Source organism: Danio aesculapii, chromosome 24, assembly GCF_903798145.1.
Source record: "Danio aesculapii chromosome 24, fDanAes4.1, whole genome shotgun sequence".
Taxonomy (NCBI): Eukaryota; Metazoa; Chordata; class Actinopteri; order Cypriniformes; family Danionidae; genus Danio; species Danio aesculapii.
Window position 1 is genome coordinate 22609641 of NC_079458.1, and position 20316 is coordinate 22629956.

General features: G+C 36.3%; 1 protein-coding gene across 1 annotated transcript in view; it reads right to left on the reverse strand.

Annotated features, from left to right (window-relative positions):
* The window catches only part of c24h8orf34 (chromosome 24 C8orf34 homolog), a 178278-nt gene that overhangs the window by 111420 nt on the left and 46542 nt on the right, over window positions 1-20316 (reverse strand). The window contains exons 4-7 of the mRNA XM_056450533.1: window positions 19628-19756; window positions 17651-17679; window positions 16914-17077; window positions 1242-1408 (exon numbers count right to left, since the gene is read on the reverse strand). Coding sequence (XP_056306508.1) covers window positions 1242-1408; window positions 16914-17077; window positions 17651-17679; window positions 19628-19756 — 489 coding nt within the window. The remainder of the gene's footprint in view (window positions 1-1241; window positions 1409-16913; window positions 17078-17650; window positions 17680-19627; window positions 19757-20316) is intronic.

A 20316-nucleotide genomic window follows, 5' to 3' on the forward strand; every position in this document is an offset into this window, starting at 1 on the left:
AGAAAATGTATAGAAGACGTGGTCCCAACAAAAACTGTCCGTATCTACCCCAACCAAAAACCATGGATCAATGGCGAAGTTCGAACAGCCCTATCAGTGCGAGCTTCCGCCCATAAATCCAGAAATGCTGAGGAACAAAAACAAGCAAACTACAACCTCAAAAAAACCATCAAAGCAGCAAAACGTCAAAACAAAGACAAGGTAGAGGGTCAATTTAACACCAATAATGCAAGGAGCATGTGGCAGGAACTTATTTACATCACGGACTTTAAAAGTAACAAACGCCACTTTGAACATTGCTGCATCTCTCCCGGACGAGCTCAACTCGTTCTACGCCCGATTTGAAGACCAGGACAGCGCGCGCTCATGCGGCCAATACAGAAACCGCCTGCACACTCTCTGTTTCTGTAGCGGATGTAACGAGATCTTTCGCGTGAACATCCGAAAAGCTATGGGCCCAGATGACATCCCTGGACGTGTACTTAAAGTATGCGCACACCGGCTAGCGGGGGTTTTCGCAGGCATTTTTAACCTCTGGCTCTCTCGGTCTGTGTTTCCCACATAGACTGCGCCATTGACCAACTAAAAGCAAGTCTAAAGTACAGCACAGAGCGCATTAGTTGCACCTCTGTGGGATTAAACACTTACAACAACAAACTGAGCATCAACTAATGCCTTTCTTCAGATTTCATATCCACTCTCTCCTCACTGAAGTATCACGTAAAAACAGTGCATATTTGAGGAGATCCTCTTGAAATGAGATTGAATGTGCTTCAGCAATCAAAAAGCATTTAGGACAACATTTTACTGCAAATGGTTCTTCAAAATCTGTGATGATTCAAGCCAAAAACATGTAACTGTGTTTCAGTATATATGAGAATATGACTGCTGTTGGTTATGTGCTTTCATGAGGAGGAAAAGAAAACTGTGTGTATGTGTGTGTGTGTGTGTGTATTTGTATTCGAAATGTCCCCACAAGCTCAACATGCACTGGTATTGCAATACTTGTGGGAACATTTTTGTTATTTTTTGGTCCCCATGTGGAAAACACATAATAAAATCACATAATTATGTATTTTGAAACTGTACAAATCCAGATTATTTACTGTGAATTTAGGTTTAGAGTTATAGTACGAGGATATAAAATTAATCTGTACAATATATAAAAAAAACCATTACATCTATGGGAAGTCCCCATAAAGGTAGCTGTGCATGTGAGTGTGTGTATGCTTTGTCATTACCCAGCAGCTCCATGGCATCGTCCTCATCCTCCATCTCATCTTCAGTGACCGATGGAGCCGAATCAGGCATGGAATCAAATGAGTCCTGAGACAACATGGCTGCCAGAAGTTTCTTGTGATTCTGTTGCTGCTGTTTTAGGCCCTTCCCCTTTGTCTCCATTTTTAAACTGCACACAAAGAGAAAGAGAAGAAACTCTTATCAATATAGTTTTTCAGTCGTGTTGTTTCAATACCGATACTAGTATCAGCGAGTATTCAAAACTATAAACTTATCTGATAGCATCTTTTTAAATGAGACATCTGCCTGCTAGCATTCCTTAACACTGCAAACCCAGAGTCAGTTCTTCATCGCTGTTCAGAATGCAAACACAGTGAGTTGTGTTTTGTTGTCACAAAAAACACTGTTTGAGCATAGATGAATATGAGGGTAAGGCAGTTTATTTGATTTAAATAAATGTTCCTGGATTTAACACTCATAAATTAATTTTGTCTATTAATACAAGGCTATACGCAACTGTTTTTACAGATACACTCCCATGTATTAGTTAGATAATCGGTATCGGACGATACCCTGAGCTCAGATATGGGAATCAATGAAAAGGCCGGGCCCACTGAAGGCTTCAGAAAACTTCCAAGGGGGCCTCAGATCCCTTAAAGACCCTATGAAGTGCCTTAAAAAGTGCAAATTTTTTCAACAAGTGACAATTTCAACTGAAACTTGACAATAAGGCAGGACATATCAAATAGCTCTTCCATTTAAAAAAGAGCCAACAACCTTTTGTTTATATCATTGCTCTGCTAATCACAATACCACAGTTTATAAGAGCACTCTGTTAAAAGGGATTAGGTACATTACCTAAAAAAAGTGAGTATGCCCGTTGCCTCAAAACCGATTAGTTGACTTACTTAAAAAGTGAGTAAATCCCTTGTAACTTGGTATTAAGTGAACTTATTTTTATAAATATGCACAGTTCATTTGCTTAATAATTTTAAGGCAAACGATTAACTTGATTTGTATGCAGTGTCAACAAATAAGTTTAAAACAATACACTGAAAAAAAAAGATTCAAAATGATTAGTTGGATTTACTATTTTTTTTTAAGCTAAGTGGTTGTCCGCAGTTTATTTGGGTTGAATTTAAACAAACAATTTAAGTTGAACATTAGTACATTTAATTTGTTTGTTTAAATTCAATACATTTAGCTTGTTTGCAACAATTTAGCAGACATATTTTTTTCATTGTAGGTTTACTCACTTTTTTACTTATGGTAAAGTCAACTGACCTCTTTTTGCAGTGCTATGCTGAGTCTATTTACCAGTTTTAAAACACAGCAATCACTGTAAAATTCAAATACTTGTACTGTACATACTCAAAAAAATAGATGTTTGCTGTTTGTTCAAACTACTTATTTAAAATGAGCTGAAACTGCAGAAATTCTTGAGGTTTTTGGGACAAGGTTTTTTATGTTTAGTCCACTTAAATTTGTAAAAACTAATAAGTTAACTTAAATTGTCACAACTCATGTTGTCCCAACACAAATCGATTGTGTGGGACCCAGCATTTTTACAGCTGTGTATGATCCGCTCTGTGTTGTTGTGTTTCTAAACCACAGCAGCTCATTTGTGAGCTGCAGCAGTTTGTGTGACATTAATTCTAGAAATCAGTTTTTATTCATCTGAGTGGAAAGCATAAGAACACTGTATAAATCATTTATCTACTATATAGTGCCTTTGTGTCTTTCACCATATAGAAAACTGTAATTGAGTGTAATAAATCTAATGTTGAGAGTATACAATGGCTGAGGACTGGACATGTTTTCTCTCTGTTCATGCTGTAGTATGACTAATAATAAGTGACTAATACTAATAATCATGACTAATAATAAGTGAACCCCCAATATGAACATTACATTTGAAAATATGACCAATTTAGCATCATCTTGTAGAGGTCAGGATGCTTCAGATACTGAAGTAAAAGTGATTAGACAAAATATTGCATAAGAAGTAATACCAAAATTAAAAAAAGGCACATCAAATCATCAAAAAATGCATGAATCAGAAAGACTCCACTTGTTATAGGCTTATTAATTTATATTTGCATGTTTGTTCATGCCAAAATTAAAATTCTGCAATCATTGTGCCACTCTCATATCTTTCCAAACCAATTAGAAATTTGTTTGTCTTTTGGAACAAATATATTTTAATCAAATTTGAGAGATTTATGTTCCACCACTGAAAGACTGTTCACTCAAAATTCATACTAACATGTGTAAACTAACAATTGCATCAAAATTCATATTAATGAAACAGTTTAATAAAAGTCTTCTAAAGAGACACAGACATTTTATATGAGGAAATTGATTCAATTTAAGCTTTCACACAAACACAATCAACCAAAATGTTTAAATATTTAAATTTGGTCACAGAATGTTAATTATTATAGCTCCACACTTAAAAAACAAATAAGGTTAATTTTTTCATTTAAATATTAAATCTGTTTGTCATATAAACGTGAGCATGTCTCTTCAAAGAAGTGAAGCTGCTTGGTTCATATTTCTTTAAATCACATTCTGATATGTTTTGAACATTCAAAATGTTGAGTGAACAGAACATAGGGGTGGAAAGCTCTCTCATTAGATTTTTTATATTTATATATACTATATAAACTTAATTTGAGCAATGAGTAAAAATAAGTGAATATGAAAGTTTTATTTTTTTTTTTTTGTTTGTAGGCCAACACCATCCATCTCAATCAACGTTTAATTAAAAATAAAATAAAATAAAATAAAATAAAATAAAATAAAATAAAATAAAATAAAATAAAATAAAATAAAATAAAATAAAATAAAATAAAATAAAATAAAATAAAATAAAACAATTTAACAAAACAACATGTACAATTCTATACATTTTCTATAAAACTTTAAAAATAAATAAATAAATGAGAATGTGATATTATTTTTTATCAATATTACAAATCTGTATAGCACATTAAAACTAGCCAGGGAGAAGGGTTCATTACTGGGCCACACGTACAAGATCAATTATTTAATTTTGAGCAAACTGATGGAGAAATAAATTAAATGAATTATGATCGTATGCTTCACTTCATGCCAATAATGGTACATTTTTTCCCTGATAAATAGTGACAAAAATTGTCTGCAGGGGTTTAATTTGATTGTTATCTTTTGAAAGGACATTATTTCACTGATAATCGAAAGGTTAAGGCCAGAGCAGAGCAGAGCAGAGCTGTTTTAATATCCTGGGCTGAACATTACTATGCTAATGGCTATGCTAATATGGCACACCCTTCTACTCCAAACTGGGAGGCCCACAGTAATTCCTAGTTCCCAACTCTACTGCAATGTATTACAATATTATTAATGCTGAGGTTCAAACATTCATATGAACACCTATTTATGTGAAACAAAGAGCATCCATAACAGATACTGCTCAGTCTAGTGAACATGCTTTCTTAGTATATATATTTTTTCTAATTAAATACTTTTTCTTCCAACACAATTTACGATTACTGATCTCAAAATCATTTTGAATACTTAACATTTCTTTATCAATTTGTCATTAAGTTCCTGTGTTTTGTATACACCAAAAACCTATAAAGCCAAGAGAGACAGAAAATAATGGTAAAATTGTTTTTAGCATTCACTCATAAATTAATGCACATTCACAAAACATTCTCTCGTAAAAATTTTGCATTGAAACAAGACATTTGTCCACATTCTCTTGCAAAAGTTTGCTATTTTCCTAAAAGTATGTGTTCCACCAAGAAACATTTTATTTGTCCCCAAAACATTCACACTCTCTCTAAAACATGTTCCATGTACAAACTTACTTTCGTCCACTTACATTTACTCACAAAACTTTTAAATTCTCCTTTAAATATTTGTGTACCACTGAGGAATTTTTCTTGTGATACGTTTACATTTGATTCAAAAGCTTCCCTCGCAAAACACAAAACATTCTACATGGAAACTTCCTTCATTTGCTCACAAAAACTTTAACATTACCTAAAACTACCTTGCCAGATATACTTTATTTATAAATTTATAAATCCTATATTTTAAATATAACCAGATACTTTTAGGTCAAGTATGATTAAGTATGGCCAAAGTTTAATTTGCAATGTTTTTTTTTTTTCTCCTCCAACATGTTAATGTCAATTAAGAGTTGTCATGCCAATTTGCTAATGTAAACAAAAGCGTGCATTACTTGCCCCACCTCAGAGTTTTTCTAATTGGTCCACTGCTTTGGAACTGACGCTGATAAGTGGCACTATTAAAATTATTTTAACGTGACACACTGCCTAAAAATGCAGTGCCTCTAACAAGATGCAAGCGTAATGGTCACACATTTATGACTGAAATGAAATAAAGCAAAGGCAACCCAAGGTGCTGAAATTTAATTGGGTAAACTGCAATGGCAGAGTTAAGCTGTGGTCACAATGGGCTTTGTGTGTGCGAAATTCCGTCGTATGGCGCTGCGAAAAGGGGCGGGATCAAACAAGATGATTAGACATTTAAAAAAGCGAGCGAATTGCTCCATGTTTTAAATTTCTGTCCAGAGAGGTCATGTTTTGATCCTTGATTGGTCTCACGCAGTCAAGTGATGCGATTTCGCAGGTCAGAGTTCACCAAGCTTGAACTTTGCACCGCAGCGAACTGCGAAACGTAACGCATGACCCTGCGTTTCCGGTCTGACGCATTCGCGTGCGTATGAAGTCTATTGAAGGAAAAGCCCAGTGTGACCGCAGCTTTACATGGATTAAAATATGGACCAGATAAACAAATATGTTCACTTGGCATGTTTCTCAAATATCTGGATAAAATGTTTTTATGCTTTAGAACAAAATATATGTAGTTGATGTTGAAGTCAGAATTATTAGCCCCCCTTTGATTTTTTTTTCTTTTTTAAATATTTCCCAAATGATGCTTAACAGAGCAGGGGAATTTTCACCGTATGTCTGATAATATTTTTTTTCTTCTGAAGAAAGTCTTATTTGTTTTATTTCAGCTAGAATAAAAGCAGTTTTTAATTTTTTTAAAACAATTTTAAGGTTAAAATTATTAGCCCCTTTAAGCTATTTTTAGTCTACAGAACAAACCATTGGTTTACAATAACTTGCCTAATTACCCTAACCTGCCTAGTTAACCTAATTAGTTAAGCCTTTAAATGTCACTTTAAGCTGTATAGAAGTGTCTTGAAAAATATCTAGTCAAATATTATTCTCCCGTTAAACAGAAATTGGGGAAAAAACAGGGGGGCTAATAATTCACGGGGGCTAATAATCTGTATACACTTCAACTGTATACAGTTTTTTATGTGTTTTTATGCTTTAAGTAAAAAAACTTACACCTTTAATCATAAAATAAACAAAAGTATCCATCCCAAGCTCCTCTGCAGGACTTGAGCTCTCTGCCTCATCCAACCTTGTCACCGCTACTAAGCGAGCAAATCATAGATCTTGCACTCTGTGTAGTTGCAATGTGTGCATCAGGGTCTGTGTCAGAGTATAACGAAGGTTATGTGACTGTCTACACCGGACCTACCACATGCACTTGATGCAGCAAGATTGCAAATCACCAAAAACTCTGAAACAAATATGCAATTTATTCTGTGGGCAGGGAGCTGTTCAAATCAATTACCCCATTAAACCTCAAAGAAACACAATAATTGTTTTAAGAGAGAGAGACAAAAAATAACACTCAGCCCACAATATCTAACAAACAGGCAGCATTTCACATAAATACAAATATTACAGTAATGAGTATTCCATTTCAGTTTAGTTTAATTACATCGGAGGTGGAATTAGTGACCTGATTTATCCAGGCATTTCGCTTAATAAGGGGCTTGTTTGAGAGGCGGGGAATGTGGTAAACAGAGTGCACTGAAGCACAGCCCAAACAAATAATAATTTAGAAACAGGCTGCATAAATGGAAACGTTCAATTCACTCATTTCTGCTCCTGTCATCCAGAAGAGTTTGTCTCTCAGATGGGGCCTGACCAGGGTTCAAATCATTAGACTGTTTCAAACAATGAATCTGAAAATAAATGAAAGTGAGAACAGATGAATGCAACTGAATGAAACTGAAAGCCCTCAAGTGGGCTGGTACGGCGATGTGAAGCCTTGTTAGACTGAGCTAAAGTTACACTGCTGCCGCGTTCCTGTGGGATGAGAAAGTCTCCTGGCAGAACAGACTGTATCCGCAGAATCATTCGCAGCCTCGAAAAAGAAAACAAGACCACAAACCCAAAGCTGAGAATGAAGTAATGTGGAATAACCATGATGTAAATAGTCTGAAATTGCAGAGACCTCAAGGGCCATGAGGAGTCAATTGGCTGTAAATGTCCCATATGGTTAAAATGGCATATATGTTTTTGTTTCCAAATACAACATAAAAAAAGTGTAAAAACTTAAAAATACACCAAACATTTATTATCTACATGTTATTATCATATCTAATATCTATCTAAAGGCAAGGAAAAAACATTTTAAAATGTATTTTTGCATTTACTTCAAATAATGGACAATGGAGCCCCAGGGTTGGAAATGTATTTGCTTTGACCCTGAAATACTTTAAATTTAAAATAGATTTAAATCATTCATATATATATTCTTGGAAACAAATTAAAACAGGTCTCAAAATACACACAGTAAATATATGTTTTAGGTATGAATGATTTGGGTTGTGTTATGTAATAAGTGGGAGGTGTGGTGGTGATTGTGGTTTCACTGATCGTAGGTCAGCTGGTGGTTTCACAGATGCATTTTTTATGGCAGTGATACACAATGCTCATTAGCAGTGAGCTTTCTTCTTCCCATTTTGTATTTGCATGTATTATGGACAGCAATGTTATTTACATCAATCAATCCAAGAGTGGAAAATCACACATTCCTAGCCTTATTTTTCGCCTGACAATACTTACAAATACAATACAAACAGGCTGAATGATAAAATAATTTATTGATAAAATTACATAAAATATAGGCGACGCAGTTGCGCAGTAGGTAGTGCTGTCACCTCACAGCAAGAAGGTCGCTGGTTCGAGCCTCGGCTGGGTCAGTTGGCGTTTCTGTGTGGAGTTTGCATGTTCTCCCTGCGTTCGCGTGGGTTTCCTCCGGTGCTCCAGTTTCCCCCACAGTCCAAAGACATGCGGTACAGGTGAATTGGGTAGGCTAAATTGTCTGTAGTGAATGAGTGTGTGTGTGTGTGTGAGTGTGTGTGGATGTTTCCCAGAGATGGGTCGTGGTTGGAAGGGCATCCGCTGCGTAAAAATGTTGGCGGTTCATTCCGCTGTGGCGACCCCGGATTAATAAAGGGACTAAGCCAAATGACGAATGAATGAATGAATGAATAAATAAAATAAATTAAACTAAAATAATTAAAAAATAATATTTATATGGGGTGATACCAGAAGGTAAAAATGTGCTATTTCTTTTTGGCTTGGTCGCTTTATTAATCAGCGGGCTGCCACAGCGGAATGAACCAGCAACTTATCCAGCATGTTTTATGCAGCAGATGGCCTTCCAGCTGCAAACCAGCACAGTGAAACACCCATACACTCTTGCATTCAGACACATACACTACGACCAATTTAGCTTATTCAATTGACCTATATCACAGATTGTGGGGGAAACTGGAGCACCCAGAGGAAAACAACATCAACACGGGAAGAACATGCAAACTCCACACAGAAATGCCAATTGACCCTGCTGGGGCTGGGGCTCCAGTGACTTTCTTGCTGTGAGGCGATCGTGCTACCCACTGCACCACCGTGACGCCCGTTTGAAGTATTATTTTGTAAATAAAGTGATACAAATGATAACACAAGTTAACACATTATGCAGTTTAGAAATGAATGTTTTTTTATATTATTAAAGGAAAACAAAATGCAAAACTACGTAGCTATGTATGAAAAAAGTGTTTGCCCCTAGGCCTAACTGGTTGGCCCACCCTTATCAGCAACAACTGCAATCAGGCCTTTTTGATCATTCACAAAGAGTCTGTTACAGCACTGTGGAGGGATTGTGGCCCTCATTTTTGCAGTACTGTTGTAATTCAGCCACATTTTGGGGTTTTTCAGTATAAACTTCCTTTTTAAGGTCATGCTACAGCATCTCAATTGGATTCAGGTCAGGACTTTGACAAGGCCTGTAAAAATTCTTTATTTTGTTTTCCTCCAGCCATTAAGAAATGGATTGAGTTGTGTGTTTTGGATCATTGTCTCACTGCAGATTTGCTTCAAGTTTGCAAGTTTGCTTCAGCTGGACATTACTAATAGATGGCCGGACATTTTCCATAGAAATATTTTTGGTACACAACTGAATTCATGATTCCATTTATCACAAGTCTTCCAGTTATTAAATGAGCAAAACAATCATAGACCATCACCCTACCACCACCACCACCACCACATTTTACTGTTAGTAGGATGCTCTTTTTTTCTGAAATGTGGTGAGAAGAGTGCATATCCTCTTTTAGCTCAGCAGTGATTTTATCTTGGAACTCTGCCATGCAAACAATTTTGCCCAGACTTTTTCCTAGGGTAGAGTCATGAACAAACCTTGTGAGGCTTGAAGTTCTATGGATATTGTTGTGGGGTCTTTTGTGAAGACTTGGATGAGTTGTCGCTGTGCTCTTGGGCAATTTTGGTTGGCTGGACACTCCTGGGAAGATTCTCCACTGTCCCATGTTTTTGCCATTATATAGATAATGGGTTCACTCCGGTTCACTCCAGTCCCAAAGCTTTAGAAATGGCTTCATAATTTTTTTGTCTTTTGTTTTTGTTATTATTTTGGATTTAGGCATGATGTCTAGTTTTTGAGGATCTTTTGGTCTACTTCATTTTATCAGGTCATGTCAGTCAAGTGATGCCTTGATTGAGAACATGTGTGGCAGTAATTATGAAGCAAGTTTGATACCAGTGGAGTGGGGTGTTTCATTTGTTGAAAGGCCATTGTCAGGTTTAGATGAATTCCTGCTGTAAATGCACATATAGAGTGCACATTCCTATTCTAAGATGCATTGGAAGGGTTCCCCAAAACCCTTTAACAAGACTTATAACTATTTTATCAAAAATAACTATTCAAAATGTAACACAATTGCTGTGTAACAAATCCGCAAAAATAAAAGAATTAGTCTTAGTCAACAGAATGAAAATATGAATCAAAATGCTCATGCATGCTTCTTCTCCACACTGTATGTGGAGTAAATGCCATATACTGCAGCCTCTCATTCTAGAGCTAACACTAAATGTCTGTTGAACACCATAGAACAGTCCCATGACCGATTCCCAGCCCTTACTCTACACTAACACATTACTATATCCGAAACTGTCATACAGTCTCATCTGAATATACTGTACATCTGCACACTGAGACACCCGCCCCCCCCCCCCCACACAGATGTCTTCAGCTGGAACCATGCTGTGAGAGTGGGATGATGAGGATGTTTATGAATGTAAGGAAAAAGAGAGCAATGCGAAGTGTAGGAGTTTTATGGAAAAGGAAAGGGAGCAGGGGAGATAAAAAAAAGAGTGTGAGAATGAGGGGGTTACGCTTTATAATATGCTGCCTGAGTGCCTGTGTGTAAAAGAAATAGTAGTTGAGTCCCACATGAGGCTTTATCTTCTCCATAATCAGTCAAAATAACCCTTCCCAGCATCCAGCTCATTTCCCAGCAGCCTCGACATCATCCTCCACCGTCTAAAAACTGACAGCTAAGGAGAGGCTTGCTGTTCAAAGATGAGCTTATGAGGGAGAAACAGTGCTTTTTATTTCCAGAAGAGGGAAGGCGCTGGTCATTATACAGAGCAGCTGCCATTTCCTTACAGAACAGGTGTTGAAAACAGCCATGCTGGGTCACAGGACTTTTGAGGAGATTTGTATCCGCTGCTCATGTGGTTTTGTATTTGCTGATTCATGCCTTGAATGACATACCAAGGTATGAACTTAGGGCTGGGCAATTAATCGGATTGAAATTGCAAATGCAACTAAGCAAGCGCTGGTATTGTCTTGCACATCTTGACAAGAAAGCACAGTGTTATCAGTATTAAATCCTCCTCCAAAGACAAGAGGGTACTCTCATGGAAATCCACAAACCCCTCCAAATGCAGATGAATAAACCCATGAAATTTCAAACTTTTGACTGAAGTTATGAGGCAAGTTTGAAGTAAAACCATGTGACCATAAACTTGTGAGTGGTGAATACCTGCATGTAAGTATGTGATAGAGTGTGAATGAGTGCAAGCGAAGCCTGTGTGAATTGTGTGCGCGCACACACATGACAAAGTCACCACCCGCAAGTTAAAAGTCACGTTTAGCTATTGGCCCTCAACAATATTTTCAGCCAATCAGCTTTTTTATGTTTACACTCACTCTCATTGTTTGGTGTTTGATGCGCGTGCAGTGAGCAACGAAAATAAATAAATGGCATAGTGGACAACATAATATTTGTATTTTCAAAATGGCAACGAGGCAGTCAAGCAGACTCTTTTGACAAAAGCGACTTACAGTTGAGGAGGTATTCAGTGATTCAACAAGAAAAGGCAATAAACACAATAAGTGTTATTTGTACAAAGTAACTTGTTGTGCTCAGAGAATTTAGTGTTCCTAATCACCTTGTAATACTATATATAATCAAAGTAAAAAAAATAAATACTTACAGTATGTAAATGTGGTGAATAATAGCTTTCTGTATTTTTATGGCTTTAAATTGTGTCAGAGATTTGCATACAATGTATAGGCCTAATCCAAATACACTTGCACCACTGAAGTTTATATTGTGCTGAATTAGACCCTGCTTGGCAGTAGGTGCTTATTCAGTTCCGCCAAATGGTGTTTCTAAAATTAAAATAAATTGTTGCCAGTTCCCGCTAAGTGGGAACCCAAAATGCTTCCAGCAACTGTGCGAACTGTGCCCTTAACTACACCGTGTCATATGAAAAACTATTCAGAAACTACTCACATATTTATGCCAGCTGTATATGTTTAATTCACATATTAGAATCATTAGATTTGTTTATTTAGACTGGACTACAGATGTGAAGCAGTCAAGTTTCAAAATAGTTCAGCTTTCGCCACTGTATGTATTAATACTGAATGTGTGTTGTTGTTTTTACTTATGGTTAAGAATACAGCAATATGCTGGCGTTTAACTGCATTAATTTAATGCACACGTGCATTGGGCTCACACATATACTCTGCCTTCCAGCTATTTTAAAATTGTTGAGAAGCCATGGAGGGCGTTTCTCTTTGTCTTGCGCTGAACAGTCAACCAATCGCAACAGGCTGGGTCATCAGACCAATCAGTGCAGATTAGCGTCACGCTAAGGAGGGGTTTGGGAACAAATGAATCGCTGAACAAATCATATAAGAGTCGTTGGGATAATTAGGCAAAATTAAATGCATATTATAAGACAATGAAAGTGGCTTTTGAACTTACATGCATATCAGCCTGTTGTTAAAGACAGCCATACCAAAATATTACCTTTTTTAATGCATAATAGGGGCTCTTTAACAGAAGTGAATGTCATTTCTCAATGGCTCCATTAACAATATCTTCAACACAATCCAATAAACATATTCAGTAAAAATCAATCCAATATTCAATCTTTGGTTACAAATACCACAGTCATCTAGCATCAGCTGTAATGAATTGCTGTACCTTCAGAAAGGTCTAAACATCTGTTCTGAGAAGTAGGCCCATGATGCCAGAGGAGAATGTGTTTACTCCTGTAATGATTCATTCACATTGACGAGGACTAAAGCTTGAGATCACAGCGGCCCACTGCCTTCGTTCTCTGTAATGAAAGTCTCTGGCAGTGCTTGTACTGCTATGTGCACTGGGGACGCCTGCGGTATCGACCCGAGGCTCCATAATTTACTGTAATCAAGTGAGAGAATATTTTAATGGAATGAAGTCTCTTCTGTCAGCCGGCTTCTGAAAATGATTTATTATTTAATATCTGATCCTTTCTAATTAGCCGTATTCTCTGCAGCCAGCCTCTGCCCTCCATTCAAACACCAGCCAATTAAATTCACCCTGGTAACGTTTTTAAAAGGGTCGAGGAGCTGCGATTGCTGTTTTAAAGATATAGCTGTGCCGCACATAGAGTTTCAAAGAACATCTCACCTCGAGGGATTTGTGAGGGGTTACAGGAGTGTACAGCATTTTTTGATTTAGAAAACATCTCAGCTTTGCCAGGATATTGAATGCAAGTGCATTATAGAGCATGACATCCGCTTTATTAAACTTTGGTTGACATTGCTGCAACAGTTTTTATATGTAAATAAACTTGATGGAATGTCATGATCTTTCCTTACAACAACTTAAAGGATGCTTCCATACAAATATACTTTCAAATTCAATAAAAGAGTGTAGGGAGTAAGGGATTTCAGCCTCCAGAAATGTCAAAAAAGCTGCAAAAATAATAAATACAATAAAAAAAATTATACATATAATAATATAAAATAATGCAATGTGTCTCATGAATTATTTTTGAAGAGAAATAATAAATAATAGCTTTCATTTACTGCAAATTTGTCACTAAATTCATGTCTGGAAAAAGACCAGCTTGAACAATTGGCTAAATAACACCTTTTTTGTTCTTTATACTGAAAGCTTTAAATAGCTTAAACAAAAGCTTAAATATTTTGAAGTGATTGTTCACCCAAAATGGCGGGACGGTGGCTCAGTGGTCAGCACTGTTGCCTCACAGCAAGACGTTCGCGAATGTTCGCGTGGGTTTCCTCCGGGTGCTCCAGTTTCCCCCACAGTCAAAACAAATGAGCTATAGGTAAATTGGGTAAACTAAATTGGCCGTAGTGTATAAGTGTGTAAATGTGAGAGTGTGTTGGTGTTTCCCAGTACTGGATTGCATCTGGAAGGTCATCCGCTGTCGGCTGTGACATATGTCGGAATAGGTGGTGGTTCATTCTGCTGTGGCAACCTCTGATAAATAAGGGACTCAATCAAAAGAAAAAGAATGAATGAATTAGTTCACTCAAAACTGAAAATTAAATCATCATTTACAAACCTTTCACTTGTCACTAACTTGTTTAAGACATTATTTTGAATAAAAATTGGAAACCTGTAACCATTGACTTCCATAGTATTTGTTTTTCCTCATGTGGAAGTCATTGGTTACAGTTTCTAACATTCTTCAAAATATGTTCTTTTGTTTTAAAGATTTATTCATCATATTTTTGTGACAGTTAACAAACAAAAGTAAAAGAAAATGACAGTACAAATAGAAAATAAAAATATAACAGTGCAAAATGTATTAAAAATAAATAAATAAACCCCACTATAACTCACATATTGTGCAATACAGTATATTATGTGCATAAACAATATACGATGTGCATTCATTTTACAAATTGAGCATATAAACAGGTCAGTATCAAAAATTGAGGTTGGCAGCATGGTGTATTAAGTAAAATAAATAATGATAATAATCAAAGAAAAGAAAGATATTAAAAAAGAGCAAAAAGGGAAAATATATTCAACTGAATAGGCTGGCACATTCTTCAAACTTGTGGTTTTATGTCAAGAAAGAGTTGTATGCTTGTGCTTTATTAGCAATAGTTCTCATCTGGAAGGTACAGACTAAAAGTTCATTCCACAGTAACTGCTTCAAGTTTCAGAAATTTGACATGCTCCAAACATGACAACCAATGTTAGAAAATTTGATGTCTGAACCTCGAAAACTGTATTTAATTTTTTTCTGATTTAACAAAAATTTGGCGTCTTTAAACCATTGAGTATGGGATGGGGGTTAAGGAGACTTTCAACAAAATACACCGCCTAGCTAATAATGACAGAAAGGTTGTTAATTTAGAAAAAAATAAAATCGTAACTCACAGTCACAAACAGGCTCCAACAATACAACTGCAAACAGGCCAATTAACTGAGAAGGATCAATTTTAATAGATGTAATTGCTGAAAATGAATCAAAAACAGACTCCCAATTGGGAAGCAAAACAGAACAGGTCCAAAACATGTGAACAAGGTTTGCAGGTTCAGCATGACATATGCAAACAGTTTGGATCAAAAGCAGGGAACATGCGAGCCAGTTTACACTTAGACCAGTGAACTCTGTGGACTACTTTAAAATATATTATTTTGTGTTCAACCTGCCCGATCTCATGAGGAAACATAACTAGGTTTTGTTGGTGTAGTGGCTACATATCCAGTTATACAAAAATGTACATTTTACAAAAAGTATGATTTTTGAGGCATGAGGCATGGCACCAAATCCCACCCCAAACTGTCATTGAGAGACTAGCTAATCGTAATAAATTGTACGAATGAGACTGAGACACTCTCATACAAATTATCCACTGAATCAAAAAGTTATAAAGTGCTGTGAGATTATGTTGGTTCAACTGAAGGTATGAAACCATTTGAGAATGAGTAACTGTAGAGTAAACTTTCCTTTTTAGGTGAACTATCGCTTTAAGTCAAACAGAAGTGAATAGAGAGCAGTGGCTGTCAACTAGCAAAAAAAAACGCATGATAAAAGATTCATAAAAATAATCCAATATGAAAATGTTCTGAATTCATATTATAGCTATGTAAAATGTTAATTGTTATTCACTACTAAATGACCTAAAATCCCCATTAACTTAGTATTCTCTATATTCCTGTATCATAAAATAAATGAAATAGTAGTTTAAATCTAACAGAAGTAGATGGCAACCAGGGGAGGCCAACCATCAAAAACATCATGACATTTCAAAAAATAACCCAATATGATGAAGTCATTTAATAAAATAAATGCAAAATGTTAACTGCTATTCACTGCTACTCTTGCTCTAAACACTAATTGCCTAAATTGCACATTACAAATAGAGAATGGATGTATAGCAGTGCAGCCTCCACAATTGGCTAAATATCACCTTTTATGTCAGTCCATAAACTTTTCAGCCTACAACTCCCAAAATAACAATTCCAGTGATTCGTGACCTTCACTATCCTCAGAGGTGGTTATAAACATTCAAACATTGCACACAATTGTGCACACACCAATAGGAACTTCATAAACAACTTTATAAACATGAGCATATTAACAACACATAAAAAAGAGCAACCATAACAAATCTAACAACCATATATTTTTTTATAGTCATTATTCATTTGTTTAAGTTTATATTAACCTCACGTAAAGAAAATGGTGGGCACCATGTTTACAGCACAAGACTATTCTTGGTTTAATTTTGGAGGTCGTCACTTGGAGATCATCTTCCTTGTTCAATCATGGCCTTTATTTTAATGTACGTGAGTGCCGTTAAGGTGTTTAACATTGTTGTATCAATCTGCAGCAACTAACGCTATTGCTGTGTCATTAATCTAGTTTATTAACCTCAGGGGTCGTAATCCAATGGTAATTCTAAAAGTTTAATAACATATATGAGATTTTTGGAAATCACCAAGCGAAGCCACCTCATTGTCTCCTGACCCCATCTTTGAGAACCACTTTGCCTAAGCCACTTCATCTAACTTGTGTCTTTTTTATTTTTTTTGAGAATGTGCTGACGTTTTTTCAGATACTTTATTCTTTGGCGTTCAAAAAAAGGCAAGTACTGTACTGTAAGTCATAAAAGACACTCTAGAACTCTAGAATAATTCATTAAATTCATGTGTTGCTTACCTTCCAACTGGACTGTTGTCTTTGCTTGTCCATCCCTCAGTTTTGGCTCTCGGGACAGGGGGCTGAAACATCTCAGCTGCCAGGGGGTCTAAATCTTCTTCCTCACGGCCAACCCATTCACCCACCACCCGCGGCCTCAGAACAGAGTTATACGCCCGAGGGTCCTTTCGAAAGAGACGCCAATGTTAGAAGAGAAAGGAACAGACAGAGACGTAAACATAAAGTAATTTGTGGTTATGCAAATGAGTAATCAATTACAGGAGTGGTAATTAAAGGGCTGATGTTAAAATATGACTCATTATCTATCTGCTGTGTGTTTGAACAGATTTTAATAATGGAGGATGCGCATGGTGAGCGGTAATAAAAATTCAGCTTTGACATTACACTTTTGCAGTAGTTTATCAGCAACAGGCAATTATAGGAGAAAATGTCCTCTATAATGGCTGTACAGGAAGAAATTCATTTGCATTAATAGCTAAATGTTTTAATATTCATTTAAAATGCCAAATTGGTAACAGAGGGAAGCCTGGGCAAACTGCCAAAATGACACAGGCTATTAAAGTTTAAAACTGTACTGTATTCTGAGAAATGTGAGCAAGGCAGATGTTTTAGCCGAGTCGTCACACAAACCACAATAAAACTAGTGTTTTTCTGCTGCTCCTAGATAAATCAATTGCAGTATTTGATTTCAGTTACTGAAAGATGGGATAGATAAAGTGAAAAAATAAGCATCATACCAAGTCAAAGTCATCAGAAACAGCAATGCCTGGGAAAAAGAAATAAATGTCAATGTCATTAGAAATCAATTACAGACGCTGTAAATTAGTGGTTCTCATTTGGTTTTCAGATTTTCGTTCATTCATTCATTTTCTTTTCGGCTTCGTCCCTTTATTAATCCGGGGGTTGCCACAGCGGAATGAACTGCCAACTTATCCAGCATGTTTTTACGCAGCGGATGCCCTTCCAGCCGCAACCCATCTCTGGGAAACATCCACACACACTCGATCACACTCATACACTACGGACAATTTAGCCTACCCAATTCACCTGTACTGCATGTCTTTGGACTGTGGGGGAAACAGGAGCACCCAGAGGAATGCAGGGAGAACATGCAAACTCCACACAGAAATGTAAACTGACCCAGCTGAGGCTCGAACCAGCGACCTTCTTGCTGTGAGACGACAGCACTACCTATTGCACCACTGCGTTGCCGATTTGAGGTTTTATGGAAGCCAATTGCAATAGTTTATATGAATTATAACAAGTTCAGCATACAGTTTATTAATTACTTGCTTTTGACGTTATTGTCTTCTTTTTGCTACTTTGTTCAACCTGAACAAGGTGTGGGTGAGGGGTTTTGAGGGGGGGGTGCGAACTAATCTGGAGGGCAATTATTTGCAACACAAATGTGCTCTATTTTAACAATCTAGTTACAAAGTCGAAAGCGCATGGCGCAAAAGGATTTATGGCCTTTTTCCACTGAGTGGTACGATTTGGTACGGTACAGTACGCTTTTATGGACGTTTCCACTGTCAAAGGGTACCTAAAAGTGAACCGTACCATGCCACTTTTTGGTTACGCTTTGCAAAGGGTACCTAGCACAAATAAAGGGTACCAAAAGGTGGAGCTAGACGTGCAGCTGAACGCTATTGGTTAACAGAGATACGTCACTCGCACAAGCAGGAGAATGAAAACAAAAACAACCGCTAAAGAATGCTAAACATTTCACAAAAATATTACAGAAACACATTCTCCCATCTACAATTTCCACGCAAAACCTTTGTAATCACTTAAAATTCATTTAATTTGCTTAATTGTAAAATAGCATTATGCAAAAATATTGTAATGAGATGCACAATGTTTGATTAGTTTTACAATACTAAAATGTCTGCATGAACCCTTTGCATATAGGACTTTTGCCAGCTCATGTGCGTAGTGGAAAGCAAACGCCTAAAGGTGCGGATATCAATAATGAAACTGTATTTATCAGAAAATTCTTACCAAATGTTTATTAAAAATGCCTTAAATGTTTAGTTTACAATACCTATAGTTTTGTTTTACCAGTTGTTTTAAATTATTTAACTTAATAATTAATGTTTTTGAGTTTCTTTAAACATATGCTTTTAAATGATGATTCATGGTTTAATATGGAAATTATTCATAATCACTTTACCGTTCCAGTAATATTTCTTTTCATAGATATTGTAATAAAGAAAGAGTTGTGTACCTTCATGTCAACTGTACCATATAAGGTACAGAACAGTATCATAAAAGGCCTTTTCTGTACCATTTAAGGAGCAACATTTACAAAGGTATAATATTCCTTAAGGAACATTATTTGAACCACCGTGTATTTTCCTTCTGAGAGTGTCGAGAGCTCGCCACTCATCTATATTTGAAATAACGAACTTTCTGAGCTCATATTAATAATGACCGCATGACCGTTGAAGCACTTCTGATATTTGATCCTTTCAGAAAGGGACAAACGCTGGAGTGAAGCGTGAAAAAACAAAGGAGTTACAAAAACTGTAGAGCCCATTGTGTACCAAATAATTGTTAGTGGAAAACTGGAAAAAAGGTGGAAAAAAATCTCTCTAATGTTTTGAATTTAGACTGCAATACCTAGTTCAAACGCTTCAATACCTTCATACTGTACCTTAAAAGTTATTCTTTTGAACTTTTGTATTGTATTAAGCATATGTGAGTTTACTCACTGCGAGACAGGTTCTCTAGAGCTTTGCCAAGCTTTTTGCTCTCCAGCAGTATGTGATTGAGCTCATCAAAGTCTCGACTCTCTGGTTTGGTCCTCCAATCCCAAGTAGGACGCAGTATTGAACGAGGCACTGCAGCAGAAGACAAATAAAATATCTTAGAAAAGTGAAAAAAGAATACTGCTCTCGCACTGTTCAAACATTAAAAACACAATTAGATAGATTAGATTATTAGTATTTAGACAAAAACTGCAGGGAGAAAACTCTTTTGTTGATGCATATATATAAAATCATTACAAATATATGAAGATTTTAGCATATGATGGGTTTTCAAATGCACAGTCATCTCAGCCTCTAGCACATGCTGAGTTATTATGCATTGATCCAAAACAGGTAAAATCAGTGTAGTGTATGTTTTGGTTTTGGGTTTAAGAAGATGGGTTGGTTTTAATCGGGTTTCATCACCACAGTAACCTTAGCTACATGACTAACTGAGGTAAAACCCATGTAAATCTGAGGCAATAAAGTATGGAGAGAGATTAGACTCAATAATAATTCACGCAAAAGACACGATGTACACATGCGTAGCCAAATTCACGTACGTAAAATATTTATTTATACTTACAAAAACAATTCACATGCACAAAATAAAAATACATTTTCATAAAATACGTTTCACAAATGCAAAACAC